Here is a 21,454-nt window from a genome sequence, read left to right as displayed (position 1 = left end):
GGGGGGGCAGAGGTAATTATGTTTATTTATTTTTAATGGAGGCACTGGGGATTGAACCCAGGACCTCATGCATGCTAGGCATGCACTCTACCCCTGAGCTACCCTCTGCCCCTAGAAAGCCAGTTTTAAAAAGAAAATAGTTATCTCTGGATTTCCTGAGCTACACTCCTTCTAAGAATCTGATACTTACCTGAACAGAAAAGCTACTTACCAGGTTGGCATTTGCTGTCAGGACAGTGGGTGCCTGGGTGGCACCTGCACAGGTGTGGCAAAGGGCATCTGAACCTTGAGATGAAGGCTGGGGATTCTATGACCTCATCTCTTTGTTGGGAAGTAATCCTCATTTCAACTGTGATTGCAGTGAGAGTGTCTGCAAATGGGAGTAGAGATTATCTGGGGAAACCTTCGTGAATTGTGCAAATTACTGAAAGCTGTTAAAAATAAGTAATAAAGATATCTGACATGAGTGGCAGAAACAGAAGGGAAGACGTTAATTTTGAAACAAATGAAAATCCCATGGGAAGATGAACAGAAGACACAGTGATCTAATAAATGATGCAAGGAAGCTGGGCCAACTGGGGACTCAGTCAACAGGAAGGGTTTGTCTCTCAAATATGATTCCTGAGAGGACTGAGGGCACAAAAATGAAGATCTGGAGAATAAACAGATTAGAAAGAACACAGGGGGATGCAAGTAGTAAGCCTGGGGTAACTATTTCTTGAATGAATTATCAGACACCACGATATCAAGTATCATGTGTAGGGAAGATCTCTTGGTAGGAATACAGGATGTGTAAGCGCACAAAACACAAAATAAATGCCCGCACGGACCTCCCTTGGTCGGTGGGATCAGATGATAAGAAAACACTCACCCTCGGCGGTAAGCTCCTTGACAGGTCTCGGTGATGATTTTTACATCCGACACTAAAAGCAACAAAAGCAAAAATAAATAAATGAGACCACCTCAAACTAAAAAGCTTCTGCACAGCAAAGAAAATCATCAGCAAAATGGGAAGGCCACCTAATGAATGAGAGAAAATAGAACATCTGAAAAAGGCTTAATATCCAATATATATACATATAAAATTCATTCAACTCAATAGCAAAAAAACAAAGAATCTGATTAGAAATGGACAGAGGATCTCAACAGATTTTTTTCCAAAGAAGACATACAACCAACAAACACATGAACAGATGCTCCATATCATTAATCATCAGGAAAGTGAAAATCAAAACTATGATGGATTGAACCCAGGGCCTCCTGCGTGCTAGGCATCCCCTGCCCCACTGAGCTACACCCTCCACCAACAGCTCTTTACTCGTATTTTCTGTCAGTGCAGAACTAAATCCAAAGTCACACACTGCATCTACGTGTCCTGTGTTTTCCCACACCTTTATGCTCTGAGAGGCTTCATTTTTACTTTGATTTTTCTTGGATTTGTTACTTTTGAAGAATACAGTCCAACTGCTTTATAACATTTCTCTATTTACCGATAATTATGGTTATTTTTTGTGGTTTTAAAATTTTTAAATTTTATTTAATTTTTTTGGCAGAGAAACCACAGAAGTGATAGTGCCTTTATTACATCAGATCAGGAGACTCATGAATGAGATGAGATTCTCTCTAATCTCTCATAGGTTGGGTTCCCTGGACCCTTGACATTAAATTTACTATATTTTTACCTTTAAAACTGATAAGCAGTTAGTCAAGTGATACTTTGAAACTCTGTAAGTGTCCTGATCTGTGTGGATCTTTTAGAAATGATGAGCGGTTTTCCTCATTCCATCACTCTCTGTATACTTGTATATTTAACTGGCATGGTATCGCCGGGTAGAGCATCTATCCTCATCATTCATTCACCCACTTCTCTATATTGCTGTGGATTCATATACTGAAACATATTTCATAGGCTACCATCCAGTACAGTCAGTATTCATTTTGATGCTCAAAACCTCTCAGAATTAGCCAGAAAAATTACTTTCCAGGCTGATATTTAAGTCCGTAGGTTTTATTGTGTATCTTTCATTATATGGAACTCACATATCTTTCATTATATAGTGTCTTACATATTATAAGCATTTATTTAATTCACTATTTTGGCTTTCTTACTATTGAGTTGGAGTAGTTTCTTATGTATTCTAGGTAAAAGTTCTTTGTCAAATATGTGACTTGTGATGATTTTCTTAAGCCTGTGTCTTTTCTATTTTTAAACTGATGTCTGTTTATGAGATTTAAATTTTTATCAATATATTCCACTATACTTATTGCTTTATAGGTCGTGTTTAAGGTAATTTACCTTCCCCCACATCATTAAGATACCTCCAATGATTTCTTTTAGAATTACTATAATTTTCACTTTTAACTTTAGGCTCACAAGCTGTTACAATTGATTCCACGTACAGAGTGAGTAGGCAATGACAGTGATTATGCATATTCAGTTGTGTAATTAAAATATAAAAGACAACTTGTTGTTAGATGATTGTTTTAAGTTGCTGATCTCTTAATCTCAAATGCATTTTTAGAACCCTGAATTTGTACTCTCCTCTCCTCTCCTCACGATGACTGTTTTTGATATCACGTTTTACATCTATCTGTTCTGTGTATCAAGGGAACTGCAATGAGAATTTGCGGGCGATGCAGATGGTACTGCCAGCCATCATATGTGATAGCGTCAGGCCGAATGCCGCTACGTTCCATCCCTTAGCCAGCCTAGTAAAGAGCAGGGCCCGGGAAACAGCACACTGGGCCAAACATCAGATACTCATCGTAGGACTGGATGTCCTGGCCAACAAATAGCCCCACCTTCACTTTTATAATGAATAGATGGACCACTGCCTAAAAATTGTCCCCTGCCAGGTAAAGGACCCTAGGAATCTCTCGCCTCACACACACCTAAAATATAAATCAAAACCACACATTTCTCTACATATAGTGAGACCATAATACAAGGCCTTGCCTAGACCCACCTGTTCCTTCTGGCATCACAGACACTACGAATACCAACCAAGGGACACACTTCACGGCTCAAAGCACAGATGGGGTCTCGAAAGAAACAGTCACAAGAGAATTTTCATACCATTAAGTGGTCCCAAATCGCTTGCTTAACTGAGGAAAAATAATGATCCCCTCAAACAGCTCCTCTAAAAATTCCCGTCCAGTGGGATCCAGTAAATAGCTCAGTGGTGGAGTGCATGCCTAGCATGCATGAGGTCCTGGGTTCAATCCCCAGTGCCTCCATTCAAAACAAATAAAGAAACCTAATTAAACCCCCACCAAAACAAGTAAGCAAAAAAAATAAATAAAAATTAAAATTAAAAAATATTTCTGTGGTGGGCTATTTAGGTTATTTATTTAAGTGGAGGTACCAGAGACTGAACCCAGGACTTCATACATCCTAAGCACGTGCTCTACCACTGAGCTATACCCTCACCCTGAAGTTAAAAAATTTTTAAAAGAAAAAAAAAACCTCATCCAACAAATGAACTTGAAATGGGTCTCTATCCTGCTCCAGGCCTTACCTTATCTTTAATACACTTTTAATCATGCCTCACGCCATCTTATAAGGGACAGAGGCCAGAACAAGGGAGCCAATTCCCTGGGACCAATTAACCATAGACACTTCCCCTGGCCAAGAAGATGCTCATCTGCTGTGGGACCCATTTGAGCTAAAATTCCACTAAAAAAATTAAATCTGTCAAGTGCCGCTGCATTCTGTTCTGCTGAATGTTGGTCCTATTACTGTGGAATAGATGCCGTCACTGGGTTCCCACCTGGAGGCCCAACCCCCACCCCATGTCAGCCACTGTTACCATTAAATAAACCAAACCCTGAGACCCACAGGAACCCGCTGTGTATCCACTTGGAAAGGATGCCCCAGGCCCACAGGCGACACCGCCCCAGTGCAAGGCCTCACCGCTGGAGCTGTCTCTGCGCCGTGCACCAGGGCAACTTCATTCTGGACACTGAAACCTCCACCACAGTGGCAACTTGCAGCTTAGGCATAAATTGGACACGATCATTTTATTCTTTTTTCCCGTTAGTTTTCGGAGTTGCACTGTGTTTTGAGACTGACGTCTGCTTAGCCCGTGATCCTTTGTACTAATTACTGTCTGCCAAAAACATTTCCCTACACCCCTAGGCCTTGGGCGAACCTCCTAGTAGTCACTCTAAATATTAACGGAGATTAGTGACGCCCCCTGGAGTTCCCAGGGGGGACTCACTCCCCCCAGGGGGAGTCCCAGGTTGACTCAGATCAACCAGACACGCACACGACCCCCTGCCCGGCATCTCTGACCATGACCGCCCCTTCCCCTTGGTTATACACAAACAGTGCGCATCCTTACGTGCACTTGACTGCGTCATAACCTTTCACTGTCCCAGAACGTCACTGCCGGGCCTACCTCCTTCCCTGAGACATAAACCGTTACTACATATCTCATACTTTCAACACACTTTACAACTCCACCAAGATATTGTTAGAGACCCCCTAAAATTTCAGACCTGTTTTCTTGGCGGATGCCAGAAAAATAGAAAACCTAATTATGGGCCAACCAGCAAGAGCTCCTTTTATCTCTACCTGTGTTCCTCCTTCTCCTTTTTGTAGTGGAGGTACAGGGAATTCAACCTGGGACGTCGTGCATGCAGAGCGCATGCTTTACCACTGAGCTATACCCTCCCACTCCCTTTTTGTGGTCTGTCTTTTCTACTCTCAGAATAAAATATTTTCTATGCCCCTTAGGGCAACGTATACCCCACTCCCCAAAAGTCACCACAATTATCACCGCAAAGTCTCCTTAAAATAATGCCACAGTCACAGGGCCAGTTGTTCCACGTGTGCTTGCTTAGCTTCTGCAGTTGTCAGTTTGGTAGGGATGAGTCCCAGGGCCGACCTCGGAGCGAACCTTGTTGACCTCTCTACTGCAAGCCAGCCTGCCTGAGCACCTTTCAAGTGCAGATCGGAGCTCTGCCTCCTTTCACAACCAGGGGAATGTTTCCCCTGCCCTCAGTCAACCCAGGGCCAGGTACCAGACGACTCAGGAGAAGTCCCATTTGCCCCAAAGCCTGAGGAAACTGTCCTAACCAGCCAGTCCTAGCCTGCTTACCCAGCCCTGCCTCGCTCTCCCGCGGACACCCCGATAAAGGCTGTGTCCTAGGATTTCCTGTTCCTTCCCCTGCTTCTCGCTCCTGACCACCCTGGTCACCAAATACAGAAAGATCGTCGAGGTATATTATTTCAGGGGCTAAAATGATAGGTTAACGTTCAGTTTGTGGCCTGACCACAAGATAGTACAGGAAAGGAAAGGACCAAACGAACAGAAACGATGGGGGAATACTCGAAATAGTACAGGATGCAGTACTGTAATCACACAAGAGTGAAGGGCGATGTGAACTGTTCACACTTTCTGATAACTGCACAGACTAATGCAAAGGAGGATACGCTGTGTGGATGTTATGAGATTTGTGAGGTAGCTTTTGAATTAGTTTTGAAAGACTATGTGCTTAGTTGCAGGGGGTAAAGATTTCTTTTGCAAGCCAGTTGACAATGAGAGATGGAATCTCTTCTGAGTTATCAGTACATGGTTCAAAAAAGTTGCCTTAAAAATAAAAGAATGGATGTAGGAGGTGCCCAGCTGGTGGAGTAGAGAGACTCACAGCTCATTCTCTCCCACAAATACACAGAGTTACATCTACAGACCCATGACTCTCACAGAACACCTGCTGAACTCTGGCAGTTCTCTCACTTCAAAATACAGGATTCTCACAAAATCCAATTAACAGCGAGTTCATTCTGTATAGCAAAGGGAGCTATACTCAGTATCTTGTAGTAACTCATGGTGAAAAAGAATATGAAAATGAATATATGTATGTTCATGTATGACTGAAGCACTATCATGTACACCAAAAACTGACACATTGTAAACTGAGTGTACTTCAAAAATATATATATATCCAAAAAAAAAAAAGAAAAGTCAACATTAAAAAAAAAGTCAGTATCACTTTTTTTTTTTTTAACTAGAGGACTATTTAATGGAGATCATTTTTAATACCCTGGACCTATGATATGCAAATCAATAACTCCTGTACTAATTTTAACCACTAAAAATTACTATAAAAGTGATGAAGTTTTCTCACAGACTGGTATTTATAAAATAAGCAAAAGAAAATCACTGAATATATTTATGTTGACTTGAAAAAACAAGAAAATAGCTAAATAAAAAATTTCATAATTTTGGAATTCAGGGATATATAAAGACTCATAATTTTGGTATTAAACACATGCTATTGGCATTTCAAGACAGATGTTTACACATGTATGTACACTATATATAGACTTCACTTAGTGGGGAGGGTACAGCTCAGTGGTAGAGCACATGCTTAGCATGCATGAGGTCCTGGGTTCAATCCCCAGTACCTCCTTTAACAATAAATAAACCTAATTACCTCCCTCCTTGAAAATAAAATAATACAATCATAAATGAATAAAAAAACAAAAAATGTTTAAAAAAATACATAGACTTCAGTAAAGTTGCTGTAAGTTCAGATTACAAAAGACCGAATATGAATTTTGTACTAACAGAAGAGTATAGTCAATCTTCTAGACAGAAAAAGACCTTTATAAAATCAGCTACTGGTGTTTGGAATTAAAATACTGTGAAAATTTTAATTATATGAGAAAGGAGCTGAGAGAAACAAATTTTAAATTATTTAGATACCTGGGGGGAGGCTACATGCCAGCGGTGCAGTGCATGCTCAGAATGCACCAGACCCTGGGTTCAGTCTCCAGTACCTGCATTAAAATAAGTAAGTAAATAAATTTAGAAAGCTAATTGGCCCCCTAGGTCTTTCTTTTTTTAAGCATTTTTTATTGAGTAACAGTCATTTTACAATCCCCCCAAATCTTTTTAAAAAACAAAAAATTATTTACATATTTCATGTTGGCCATTAAAACCTGATGATGTGTTTCTTTTCAGGGTTAAGCAATTTCCCAATGATTACGACCCATACATTGCATCTGCCCAGGGAAACTGAAGGGTCACACAGAGCAACCACTCCAAATCCATGTGATCATCGGCATTTCCAATGACTATAACATACCCCCATAGTACCCGGATCTTCAGTCCTTATTGCCCAGTTTCACATGACTTTTTTAGACTGAGTATTCAGTCATTAATGTTAAAAAAATTTCAAAGGTAACAGTAAGCTGTTATTGTATAATTAGTAAAAGCAAGTACAGATGTTTTAAATATTTTACAAATAATTTGCAATAAGGAATGCTAGTATTTTCACCCACCTGATCACATCCCTCCCCTGCCCTTTCTTAAATAGAAGTTCAGACTTCCCCGCCTGTCCTTAGTGATTACCTCAAACCCCCCCTTCACTTCCTGCTGCTCTCCCATTTCTCATACTCCTAACACACGGGATCCATCCCACTCCAGGGAGGCTGCACACACCTTGCTCCCATGGGTCTTTCCAGGCCATTTTCCTCCAGTTGAGAACATGAACTCAATGCTTTAAAAATATATTTAAAGGAAACAAAAGTAAAAAACAAAAAACATTTCTGGAGTCTCTACAAGATCCACAATGACAGACTTTCCTGGGGCCTTAAATTCAGGAATTTTCCAACAACCCAAATGTCCATCGACAGATGACTGGATGAAGAAGATGTGGTGTGTATGTATTTCTACAACAGAATGCTGCTCAGCCATAAAAAAGAATACAATCGTGCCAGCTGCAGCCACATGGATGGACCTGGAGCTCATCATTCTAAGTGAAGTCAGCCGGAAAGAGAAAGAAAAACACCATATGGTATCACTTGTATTTGGAATCTATAAAAGACACAAGTGAACTTACCTCCAAAACAGAGACAGACTCAGAGACATAGAGAACAAACTTATGGTGAGCAGGGGGTAAACGGGGTGGCAAGGGATAAATTGGGAATTTGAAAATTGCACCTCTTGGGGAGTGAGGGTAATGTTCGCTGTCTGGATTGTGCTGGAGGTTTCATGGGTGTACACATCTAGCAAAATCCATCAAATTGTACATCTGAAGTATGTGTGGTTTACAGTACAGAAACTGCTTCATTATACACACGACCATTTTTAGTTCCCTGTTAAGACGGATACAGGCAGAGACATCACCGCCCTTACTGGCAACAGTGTCACCTGTTCTTGAACTTTAAGAGGCCCCCAAACGTCCACAGATGTTGAAATGGATAGGTGAACACCGCCGCCCAGACCCACCCAACTACAACCGGACGAGGAGACAGCGTTTTCCTCGCCCTGCAGGCAAAGCAGAACCGAGACACGCGGGTGTCACTGATGATGAGCACGAAGGGGCTGAACGTTGGAAAACACATGGCCACGAGGACAGAGACGTTCACCATCCACTGGCTGCGATTTGCCACCAGAGTCATCCAGATTGTCAAAACTATGTAGAGCAAACAGAATGCAAAGAAAGAGCTCACCAGGACCAGGAGGATGCGAGTGGCTCTGGCCTCGTGCGAAGGTCTAGGGGGGAGTCTGTGGCTGCAGAGGTGCTCGACTCGCCGTTTGTGCCTGTACAGGATGAGAACGATGTTGCCACTGGCCCAGATACTGAAACCTAAACTCATAGTATCAGGGGAGAAACACAGGACAGCCAGTAATAAGCCTACAAAACCCTCTTCTAGATGCCAAGAACAGTATCCATAATTTCTTTTCATACTAAGGTTCTTCCATTGCAACGGACCCTTTATTATTAAGGGAAGACATGAATTAATCACGATATGCACAATCCAGCAGAGGGAACAGCAGAAGACGATGAGCTTTAGGGATCTGAGCTTGAGCTCCATCCACCTCCAGATACTGGGCTTGAGCTTAATGGCCTGGAAGCCGTTGAAGAGGCAGACGGTGCTGAAGGAAACGCCTGCGGCCACTCCGTGGAGGCAGAAGACCAGCTTACACCCAGGGTCATCCGGGAAATACGTCCATCCGAGCGCTGCCAGAGTCTGAGGTGCGCCCTTGGAGAAGAGAGCCACGGAGCTGGCTGAGACCAGCTGCGTGTGACCGGGTCAGTGGGTCTCAGACTGTGTCTGGTGAGCAAAGTGAAATTGTAAAGACAAAGGAGGGAGGTATTTCCGACGAGGCTGATTCCCGTCTGAGTGAGGAACACGACGCCCATTTCCGAGCTGGGGGAAAACATCACATCAGCACCGAGAGGGCACCGGGTTCACTGACGTGAGAGGATTGAACAGCAGAACAAATGAAAGGTGATGTCAACACCACGTCCCTCAATTTTCAGTACGCGGCCTGCACTGTATACAGTGTCACGTGCTGTCTGCAGCGGAGTCTCTGCTCAGGCAGGCAGAGGCAACGCCAGACCCGGGTTGGAAAAAGCCTCCGTACTCACCTCCCAGGGGGACTGGAGGTGGCCAGACGCACAGCAGGGTCCTCTGTGGCTGGAGAGACGAGTGGGGGGGTTGCGTGGGTACTGACACGCATCTTCCCAACCACGTACTCTCACATGAAAAAGACAAGATGCAGAGCCTGTGGGGAGTAGGTTTCTTTTTTTATTTTATTTTTGAATGTAGAGAGGTGATGGTGTAGCTCAGTGGTAGAGCGCATGGTTCGTATGAATGAGGTCCTGGGTTCAATCCCCAGTACCTTCACTAAATAAACCAGTAAATAAACATAATTATCTCCCTCCAAGAAAGAAAAGAATAAAAATTATAAGAAGGGAGAGGAATATAAATTAGAGGGCAGAGACTGAAAATATTGATCAAAATTAGATGTCAAAATCCAAAAAAAAAAAAAATTACCCTGGTTGCCTCTCACATGATGTTCTATACATACTTGTAAAAAAATCTGAAGTTACACAGAGGCATGTAGGAAAATTAAAGTACCTAAAAGAAATACTAAACACTTGTCCTGACTCATATTTTGCTAATTATACAGGCATTAATTAGAAACATTAAAAAATCTATTAATATAATTGGTAAATAAGACTTTCATTATAAAGCAAGAGAATATAGAAATAATTTATACAAAAACTCAAAAGCCTCTAAGTCTAGGGGGAAATAAGGCACACAGCATGTAACTGTAAAACACGTACGTATTCCTTAGATCTTTTCTCTTTCTGGTGGTGGTGGTGGGAGGTAACAGGTTTATCCTCTTGTTCATTCGTAGAGGCGGCACTGGGGATTGACCCCAGAGCCCCGCGCGTGCCAAGCACGTGCTCTACCACTGAGCTATACTCTCCCTCGCATTTCTTTTCCCTGAAAGAATCCAGACATCGTAAACAAGTCCACAGAAACGACCACCTGAAGTGCCAAGACTGATATCCAAAAGCCATTTCTCACTAACAGAAAGCAAGGTATCTTGAAAGTACATAATGCTTCTGAGTGTGGGGCAGAAAACGTCCAAAATGTCCCTAAAACCTCTTGCCAAACAGACAAGTTAGCCACATTTCTGTAAATAAGCATCTTCCCGCTCCAGACATGGCAGAAAGACTGAGCCTTCCTCTTCTCTAAATAAATGTTAACATTCTTCTAATAAGGACAAAACGCTACAGGGATATTGTTACAGACTCCACCTAGGCCGGCATGCTCTCTCCCCCCAGACAAAACAACTGCCCAGAGTGGTGCCTGTCACTCGGACACCAGGCGCCAGCTCAGCAGCTGGGAGCACGTCTATCTGATCGTTGGTCACCTGCCTGGAGCCCGAGGCCTTGAGAGTGAACGCGGCGAGGCCCCCCGTGTTTGGTCAGGGACAGAGGAGGCATGATTTCAGAGAAGGCTGCAGCAGGAAGGAGAGAGAGATGTCAGGTGGTTTCAATGCAGGTGAACGAGGGTGGCAATATGCCATGGCTTCCTAAAAAAAAAAATTATGAAAAAAAACTGTCCTGAATGTGTGTGTCTATAGGTGTGTGTCTAGTTTTATGTTCCCATCACCCAAAACAGAATTATTTCTCTATAAGGATGACTGACTTTTCTAGTGATGTCTGTCTCCAAATCTGACACTTACCTGACCAGAACTGTGCTGACCTGGCTGGCATGTCCTGTCAGGACAGCGCGCGCCTGGGCAGCCCTCGTGCGGGTGTGCAAAGGGGGCGTCTCAGCCCCGAGATAAGGGTTTGGCCTCTGTGACCACATCTCCTTGTCGGGAGGCGATTATCATTTCACCTGTCGGGGCACTGACAGGGTGGCCAGGGAGGGAAGAGGGCCTGTGAGAAACACCCGTGGATTGTGCCCTTGGAGAAAGCTGCAAACGGGAGTGACGGGCTCGCCAACGGGGACGGCAGAGATGGGAGTGAAATGAACAGCGGTCCCCAGGGAAGGGGAGCCGGGGACCCGGAGCGCCAGCAAGCGGGGGAAGTCCAGCACACGGCTCTGTTTGATTTTTAATCACCTTGTTGGTTTTGTCTTCAAAACATGAGTCTTGTTTTTATTCCTGAGCCTCTGAGGTACCACTGACGCTGAAGGGAGGACAGTCAATGAATACACTCAGAGCCAGGCATGTGACAGTGACACTGGGTGCTTCAAGAAATGCTTTATAGCTTATGTGGACCATGCACTTTTCTGGGCCCAGGAGATAGATCAGTACGCAAACCATTAAAGTAATCTTGCCACGGTGGACTGTTTATTCTGGCTGAGAGACCCAGACAGTAAGTGAAGCACCCAAGTTATTATGCAGTGCATTATTAGAAGCTGACGGGCTTAATGAAAAAGAGGAAAGAAGAGGATACAGATGGAGAAAAACATGAGCGTAGGCTGAACAGGATGCTCACAGTACGACTCAAACTGATAGTATTTTAGAAAATGCTTTTTAGCACACGTACAACAGATAAACAAGGACCTACTGTGGAGCACAGGGGACTACATTCAATTTCTTGTAGTAACATAACGGCAGAGAATCTGAAAAGAAAAAATATACATGTAGGTAACTGTATAACTGAATCGCTTCTCTGTACACCTGAAACTAACGTTGTACACCAACTACACATCAATAAAAATAAAATTTAAAAAGGAAAAAGAAAACGCTTTAATGAGATGAGGAAAAACTGGTTTGTTTGCAATCCAACATACACGGATATTTTTTCTTGGTGTTGCCTACTGAATAGTCCTTGTGGCCTAATGTTGAAGGACAATAAATACAGTGACTGTTTCATCACTGAACGTAGGTGAAATATTTTAATGACAGATCCTATTTCTGGTCTTTGCGGTAGGGTTTTGTTTTGTCCCCTTCCACTTCTACTTCGTTTCAAAAAATGTTAAGAAGGCTTGAAATTGAATCAAATTATGTGGTCCACTTGATTAACTTATTTTTATTGAAGTATAGTCTGTTGCGATGTGTCAGTTTCTGGTGTACAGCATCATGTTTCGGTCATACATATATTCATTTTCACATTCTTTTTGATTAAAGGTTACTACAAGCTATTGAATACAGTGCCCGGTGCTATAAAAGAAGAAATTTGTTTTTTATATGTGATTCATTTGACATGATTATGTGATAGATCTCATTTTCGACTAAGCAGTGAAACACATGAAACCATTTTGGGATTTTAAAAATTCTGATATAATTTCCAGCTTACAGAAAAGCTGCAAGGATTTCAAAAAGATACACTTGTAAGCATTTTTTTCCAACTTTAAAAACTTTGTATTTTGATGTATTTACTTGAATCTTTTTTCTTTCTTTTTATGTTTTTACACTGAACAATTGGTGTATGGTTTGGAAATATTTTTCTTCTTTGCCAGTGAATCCTTCAGTGCTTAATTCCTGGAATAATGGGAATTTTCCTTTATAGACTCAGAATACTAGATTGAAATCAGGAATTTTAATATTGGCACAATACTACTATTAAAATAACAATACATAACACATTACCATCATTTGTTTCAATATTGCCCTTTGTAGGGGGAGTAATTAGGTTTATTTATTCATTTAATGGCAGTACTGGGGACTGAACCCAGGACCTCGTGCATTCTAAGCATGCGCTCTACCCCTGAGCTATAGCCTCCCCTCATCCAGTATTCCCCTTCTTAAGTATTTTTCCTCATCCAGGTCCAAATCCAGATTCATATATTGCATTTAGTTTTCACGTCTCTTTATGCCCCTTTGACAAAAGTCCCTCAGCCTTTATTTGAGTTCTTTGGACTTGTCCTATTTTTAAGATGACAGGTCCACTAGTTTGAAAATTTCCCCCCCTATTTCTCTAATGTTTGCAAATTATTAGAATAAGTTTTTTAATTTTTGTAGGGAAATGTGTCTTTCTCCCAGTATTGTACAGGAGACACACGATGTTTGTGGGTTTTTTGATACTGATCATATTATTTTTTGTCACTGAAATTTTGTCAGGCTTCCCAACGTTAAACGTACTACTTTTCCCATTATATTTAGTAAATAATTAGAAAATATTTTGAAACTATATAAATACATTGATCCATAACAATCTGTCATCGCCAGCTTTAAAACCACTGATGACTTTCTAACTCTCTCAGTCTAGACATACTAGTTGATGTTCTACTGCGGGGGAGACCCCCGTTTCTTCTATTGGTCCTTCGTTCATTTATTCTTTCATGTATTCACATCCACAAGGATTCATGGATTCCTAGATATTTCACTGGGCTGTAAGAGGCGATTGTCAGTTGTAGACTGTGATGCTCGAGTGTCCCCGCCTGCGCCGGGGAGGGCTTCTTAGAGCTGCTTTGTCCTCCGGTCATGTCACCACTGTTCTTGGGGTACTTCCTTCTGGTGCAACGAGAAAGCACAGACTACTGCTTGCAGCTTCCTTGCACTGCTCGGCAATCAGCCTTTCCTCCATCGAGTTTTTTTAGTTCCTTTTTGTGGAGAGTGGTATTGAGAAACCAAGTTCCAGGCAGGAGATGGATTTAATGCTGCTGGTGAGCCACTGCCTCTAGATTCTCTCAGAATATAATGAAATTAGGTCCACAAATGTTATCCATCCAGGGATGCAAACAAAACTACTGGTCAGAGTTCAAGAAATCTATATATATTTAGATACGATAATACTTACATTAAAAGGAATGCACAAACTTTACCTGTACAATTTGAAGACTCTGGTAAATGCATTTATCCATCTAGTCCGTGTCCCACAAAAGGCATTGATCAGTTCCACGATGCCAGAAAATTCCCGCTTGCTTGACTTTCCCTTTAGAGAGGCAACGTTTTATGTTATTCTAAAAACGCACTTAAGTTTTACTTGTTCTATAAGAGGAATTCATTTTCAAGAACCACTTAGAACTATTTTGTGTCTGACTTTTCTAACTCCTATGAGATTCATCCAAGATGGTCTATTAGTAATTCACTCCCTTTTACTGATGAGTAGGATGCAGTGTTTTAAAAATATGTCAAAAGTGTTTACCTGTCATCTTGTTGATGGACATTTGAGCTGTTTCCAGTTTGCAGACATTAAGATTATGTATGTTGATCCATAGCTTTAAGTCCTGTGTGTGCACAGACTTATATTTCTCTTGGGTGAATACATTCAGGTGGAATTGCTAGTTCATGTATTTAATTTTACTTGATTAATTCTTTGAAACTTTAAAATTATTTAATTTTATACTTTTATGTTATTAAAAAGTGACAATCTTTTTCCACAGTGTCTTGGCCATTTCCATTCCCACCATCAACATCTGTAAGATGTAGTTACATTCCTGCCAGTATTTGGTGTCATCAGAGTTTATCACTTCATGCTTTTCTACTGTATTTGTAATGGTCTATCTTTGAGGTTATAATTTGCATTTCCCTGACTGATAAAGTTAAAACTTTATCAAGTGCTTTATGACCTTCAGACACCTTCCGTTGTAAAACATGCATTCAAGTATTCTGAGCATTTATTTAATGGGCTGTTGATGTTTTTATCACTGAGTTGTAGGGATTTCACAGACTCTAGGTTCAAGGCCTCTACTCTGTGGGATACAGGATCTGCTTCATCTTCCCTGTCCAGTGTGATCTGGTGTAAGTTGTAATGATTAGATCCATGATCCATCCTGAATTAGTTTCCTGCATAGCAGGAGGTAAAGGCTTCCGTTTACTTTGTTTCATGTGCTTCTCCAATGGTTACAGCACAATTTGTTGAAGATTTTTCCTTCCCCAGTGAATGACCATTTTGGCAAATCAGTTGAGTCCAGGTCTACACTTATTTCTGGAATCTCTTTGTCGTACACTCATCTGCTTCTCTACCTTAAAGCCAGCCTGTTATACTGTTTATCATACCTTTATTGTCAGTGTCACAGGTTTTTCTTCTTTTTAAATATTGTTTTTTCTATTTTAGGTCCTGTGTTTTTCCATATTAATGTTACAGTAAGACTGTCAATTTCTACAATTAAAAGTGCTTGCTGGATAATAACTGAGATTCTGTTGCACTATTTATTATTTTATGAAAAATCAATATCGTTTTTTTTGGAGCGGAGAGGGAGGTAATTAGGTTTGTTTATTTATTTATTTTTAGAGGAGGCACTGGGGATTGAACCCAGGACCTTGTGCATGCTAAATGTGTGCTCTACCACTGAGCTATAACCTCCCTCCTGAAAAATCAGTATCTTAGAGTCAACTTTTCAATATGTTTATTTCCATCTATTAAGTCTTCCTTAATCTCCCTTGGGATTCTTTCATTGCTTCAAAGTTAGAGAGTTTAGATGCATTTTGTTTAATTCAATCCCGGCTAGTTTATATTTTTATGCTACTTTAAATTTAATTTCCATATATTTGCTGTTTACATATAGAAATAAAAATTTTTATAGGTTGAGAATGGATCCTATAATCTTGCTATGTTCAATCCCCAGTACCTCCATTAAATATGTAAATAAATAAATCTAATCCCCAAACCCCCCCCACCAAAAAAGGATAAAATACTGGGCTGTAGAAAAATGAGAAAAAAGTTATTAAAAAACACTAAGGCAGGGAAGGGGGTGGGAAGGCATAAATTGGGAGCTCAAGATTTGCAGATACTAACTAGATAAACAAGTTTATACTGTACAGCACAGGGAACTGTATTCAATATCTTGCAGTAACATATGGTGAAAAAGAATATGAAAATGAATCTATGTATGTTCCTATATGACTGAAGTATTACTCTGTACACCAGATATTGACACAACATTGTAAACTGATTATACCTCAATAAAAATATATATACAAAAAAACCCAAGAAACAAACCAAAAAGACATTAAATTTCCTGATTTTGTTCATTATACTCAGAATATGTGAGATAATGTTCACTCATTTAGGAAATACAACCGAAGTATCCACTGATGAAACGGCTCAGTGTTCCCAACTTACTCTCAAAATGGCTTTTAAAGAACACTCTGTACACATGGAGACACAAAACATTTATAAAACCAAGATAGATGAATCTTCATTAATTTTATAAAGAATACCTACCAAATTCTCTTAACAAATATTGTTACCTCAAAGTTGATTGTTAAAATATTCCCGAGATTAGGACCAAAAGACGACACACAGCCGCTCTGTGCACTCACACCGCGCGGTGCTGGAGGTGCTCGCTCACGCAGTAAGGCAAGACAGTGAACGTATGACAATCGGAAAGGAAGAAAGCTGCCGTTCCTCACAACCTCAGCTGCTTCCTCAAGTGCCATCTTCACTCTGAGTCCTACCAGGGACACCCATTACTGTGTCAGCCACCTTAATCCCCTGTAGCCTGCTCCTGCTGCTTTCTATAGGCTTCGCTGCCTTCTGATATACCAGGTATCCGAGGTGCCCTGTTTATTCTATGTTTCCATCAACCACAGTGTAAGTTCCGAAAGGGAAAGTTCCTTTTAAGTTTTGGGTTCTGATATATCTCATATACCAAAAAAAAAAAAAAAAATAGTGCATGATCCACAGAAGGTATGCAATAAATATTTGTTGAATCAGATTTCCCGTTCGTTTGTATCACTTTGGAAACTTTTTTTGTTCTGCTCATTCCCTGTTTCTACTTTCAACTTCAGAAGCCTTGGTGCCCTCTTGAATGGGAAAAGACTAGACTATAATTTTGTGTTGAAACCCTCATGATGGCTAAACACCCACTGGAACCACGTGTTTACTTTCATTCTCTTACTTTTTAGACCTCAGTGTCCTCTGCTTACCTGCCCTTGAGATCGATTTTAATTTTTACGTTTCATGAACAAGGTGTTCCCCAGGTACTTCGGTAACTCCTGCTGGAAATTTTCAGCTGGAAATTAGTTTCCAGGGATGTACACCAGTCACCAATGTTGCTCACAAACAGCCTCCAGCCCCCTTGCAAATACCATCACTGCAATTACAGGTGGAATAATAATCCCTCCCCGGCAGAGCGATGAGATCATAGAGCCCACATCCCTTTCCCCTGGTACCGATGCCCACCTCCCACGCCTGCACAGGCGCTGGGCCTGCCGCTCAGCGGTCCTGGGAGTGGACAGCGCTGAGCGAGGAACGCTCCTCTTCAGGTAACGTCCACGCTCTTAGAAGGAAAGTATCTCAGGAAGTCTAGTCATGCCTATTCTTGCTGAAATACTTGTTTTCCAAGTTTGAAACACATATTTTTATACATGGATATGTAGGAAATTTGTTGGCTGAGGAAACCAAAGGCAAATGACCACCCACCTGAGGATGCTCGCATACTCCGGCCCTTCCAGTTACAGCCCTCGCTGAAGTCCCCTCTCCCTTGTCCCCGACTACACATACTGAACCTCGCAAGCATGCGCTCTACAGGCTTCACGCTACAGGCACATGATGCACAGTCAGGCGGAGACGGTGGGCTCTTCACCGCTGGGCAGAGACCTGGTACCAGTGTGACAGGTGCTGGTACAGGCTTTTCCTCTCTGGAGGAACAGCCTGGGCTTAACGGGGTCTATTAAGGTTTCTACATTTGGGGGGTGGTAATTAGGTTCACTTATTTATTTTTAATGGAGGTGCTGGGGATTGAAGCCAGGGCCTTGTGCCTGCTAAGCACACGCTCTACCACTGGCCTGTACCCTCCCCACTCTGCATTTTTAATTAGTATAAGGTTCTTAACATTTTCCTGCCATTTAGATAAGTCAAAGTCTCATTTTCTCTCCTGTTTTTGGAAATGCCAACCATCTACAAACATAAATATTGGGGAGGGAGGAAGATGGTGGACTTCAGACATAAAGGCTAATAATGAAGTTAGTGGACTTTACCAATCTTGAGGTTTAAGTATCGCTCTGCCAGTGGGTCACCCAGAAGTGCCTGGGCACTGCCATCTTTGTGTAATTATGATACCCCAACTTCAGTAAGTTCCTGGGTTGTCCAGTCTCTTCTCCCTTCCACGGTCCTCCAGCTCCCTCTCCTTCCCTTCCTTCCACCTACTTTAAGAAGAGGATTTCAAAAAGAACAACAATCTAACCAGAGACCCTGAATGAAGGCTATTTTCTACTCCCTCTTCTGAAAGCCAAAGTCCCTTAATTCTGATCTCCTCTGTGGATCCACAATATCACTGTGACCAATAGGAAAGCATGGGCTTTTATTTCCCGTGAATCACTGCAGTTCTTCAAGTGTGGGTCGCCAGTAACCACAGCAGCACCATCTTTTTATTTTAAAGAACGTTCTTAATCCTTAATTAATTATAATTCCCACAGTATATCTATTGACCTACTTTTTATTACTTGCATTCAATTACTGATTTATTTTTCAAAAGATTCCCAGATACACAGGTTGGTGTGTATACTTCTCAAGAGCCAATTTTCTTCCCTCAAACTTTAATTCTAGCTGCCCTCTTTATTTCAATTGTGTAACTAAGTTAATATATTGATAACTGAAATATTAGTGCAAAAGAAGTTACAAAGTATTTCTATAAATCCTACATGAAATAGCCCCTAAAATTGGAGGGGTTTTTTAAATGCTTTTGAGGTAAAAGTGGGTGATGAGACCATACACATATAAATACATAAATCACTGAGTACTCAAGGTTTTCAACACCTCTCAACGTCCAGGCTAGTTTAACAAAGTACCAGCTGTAAAATTACTAAGTCCTGGGGATGTACTATACAGCATGGTAAAGAATTACTAGTTATAAATCATGCTTGATTAATTATGGGTGGTGAAAGCAAATTAAAGATATGTAAAGCTTCTTTCAGAGGAATTTTATCCAAAATAAAATTGGGGCAAATTAATGTATGTAATAGTTAAAAATAGTCAAATGTCATCTCAAATTCATTTGTAATTTTCTGATGATTCGTGAGACTATGTTAAAAGTTTTTATTTTTCCTAAGGACTGCATCTTCATACATATCAGCAGCATTTCTTTTGTCTTTTGTTTACCTGTTTGGTATCAATACTGAAGGTGATTACTGATACTTTTTTATGTCCTACTATATTCTACTCTGTTCAGTATTTTAAGTTAAATATTTTATTTAGATTAATTTTAATGTGTGATATATTTCTTTTGCTTTCATTATCATTTCATGAAATAATCTTTTGTTTGTAGCATATGTAGTATTGATATACTCTAGCAAAGATTATATAAAAATGCAGTCAATATTTTATCCGTGAGTTTTTTTTTTTTTAGGTCCTATACATTATTTAAAGCTCTCTAAGGTGTGAGATAAAAAATTTACTTCTGTTTTTCAACCACTATTCTTTTAATACTGTGTAACAAAGTAAAATAATTATTTTTCCAACTAATCTTAATTGACTTTTATTTAAGGATAATGTGTGTATGTGTATGTTAACTGCAGGCTTCCTGTTTCATACCATCCCTAATTCTACACATGAACATCCGTAAAGGCAATTGCTAGCAGACTCTGTCTTTGTTAGGGGAAAATTCTTTTCATTGCAAGTTTCAATCTTACTAACTTTTAAAAACATTTTTAAACTGTAGAGAAAATTAAGAAAGACTGACATTCAAATAATATTAGATCAACACACTTATGCAAATTGAATGACTTTCAATATTAGAATTCCCCTTTTAGTTTTCAATGTACCTCTCTACTGATGTACATTTTGTCCTGAAGTTGACACATAAAACTACTTCTTACTTTTGTTTCAATATCCCTTTATCAGTTTCTAGAATAAATACTCAATTCCTTAAAAACTTAACCACTGTGAGATTCTAAAGTGACCCCAGATGTTTGGGAAAGCTTCCTCACTTGGTGGTCGGAGAAGACCTTCTAGAGTTACACATTTTTTTAAGATATAAATTTTCTTCTAGTGAGAAACTGCATTTTCTGAATACAGCTGACGTAATGGGAATGGTAATTACCTGGGAGTTGGTCTAATGGAAAAATATACAATATATATTTATGCTTCAGATAAAATACAGGTCAAGGTAATGAGAATTCTTCCAAATGAATGAAAAGTATAGACTCCTCCTTAAACGCTTTGCATTTTTATTTCTGTTTTTTTTTTTTAATTTTAGTGAAAGCCTCACTTCCAAACTACGTCAAAATACTTAATTTCAAAATATTTTTATCACTGTTTTTCTGAACAGTATGGTCATAGGAAATTTTAACATCTTTGTAGATATTTTTGCCTTGATACATTTCAGTAGAAATATATAGTCCATTTTTTAAAGTTACTTAAAGTCTTATTACTTTGTATGAATAGGCCACACCTCTTATTACATAATGAGCCTTATATATTTTATCATAATTTTGCCTTTGAATTTTATGAGTTTTAATTATACTTAAAATGAATATTGTTAGTTACTTATGTAAAATATGTATATCTATCTAAAAGCAAAAACTGTAACGCAAGAGCAGTTCATATACAACTAGCTTTCATTTCTGCTCCTCCAGCTTGGATTGTCTATGCATCTGTATGTCATTCATTTCATATGGGTTTGGGGCTCATTCTTATACAGATTTTAAAAGCAATTAAATACACATACATGCATGTATTCATATCCATATTCATTATCAGAACCATAGGAAAATTGTAGCATACTCTGCACTCTCTTTCCCATTCCCTGTTGTCTTCTCATTTACTTAAAAATATATCCCGGAAATAATTTCATACACATGTATAGAGAGGTTCTTCATTCAGTTTTACAGACGCTGATGTCTTATTGTGTGAATGGTACATTATTTATTTAAACATTCTCTTTTATTGGACATTTAATTTGTTTCCAACATGGGACTCAAATTATTTATTTATTTTCGGGGTTTTTTTTTGGAGGAGGAGTAGGTGTGTCTGATTTTTTATTTTTAGGTGACGTGCTGGGGATCAACCCCAGGACCCTGTGCATGCTGCACATGCACTCTACCACTGAGATATGCCTTCCCCCCCAATATGGGGCTCTAATGCGCTTTGAACCCATAAATACATATTAACGTCCATTTAAATTGAGAAAATGTTTTGCTTAAAGACGAGGAAAATGTGTTATATTTATCATTAGGAACTGCTGGGTGGATGAAGGAAATACATTTTTGTTTATGTTTCTACCATTTTTGGACTCAAATTAGCCACGTCCCCTAGAGGCTGGCGTGATGGGCTCTGCCAGCCTGGACGCAGGGACTGC

General features: G+C 40.2%; 1 protein-coding gene, 1 long non-coding RNA gene and 1 other non-coding gene across 3 annotated transcripts in view; 1 reads left to right on the top strand and 2 right to left on the bottom strand.

The window, feature by feature from the left end:
* LOC135322084 (uncharacterized) overlaps positions 1 to 21,454 on the bottom strand; it is a 45,731-nt gene that overhangs the window by 7,989 nt on the left and 16,288 nt on the right. The window contains exons 3-5 of the long non-coding RNA XR_010382401.1: positions 6,714 to 6,787; positions 872 to 923; positions 212 to 370 (exon numbers count right to left, since the gene is read on the bottom strand). This is a non-coding gene — a long non-coding RNA (uncharacterized LOC135322084). The remainder of the gene's footprint in view (positions 1 to 211; positions 371 to 871; positions 924 to 6,713; positions 6,788 to 21,454) is intronic.
* On the bottom strand, positions 8,050 to 9,159 carry LOC116154672 (vomeronasal type-1 receptor 1-like). The gene is given in 2 exon segments (XM_031457392.2): positions 8,050 to 9,042; positions 9,045 to 9,159. Coding segments are annotated over 2 exon segments (999 nt in total). The 3' UTR covers positions 8,050 to 8,158.
* Positions 9,575 to 9,646, top strand: TRNAT-CGU (transfer RNA threonine (anticodon CGU)). The gene has a single exon. It is a non-coding gene; the product is annotated as a tRNA-Thr (tRNA).

Source organism: Camelus dromedarius, chromosome 9, assembly GCF_036321535.1.
Source record: "Camelus dromedarius isolate mCamDro1 chromosome 9, mCamDro1.pat, whole genome shotgun sequence".
In the NCBI taxonomy this organism is placed as follows: Eukaryota; Metazoa; Chordata; class Mammalia; order Artiodactyla; family Camelidae; genus Camelus; species Camelus dromedarius.
The sequence above is the reverse complement of the archived record's forward strand: the minus strand, read 5'-3'. Positions and strand labels throughout refer to the sequence as shown.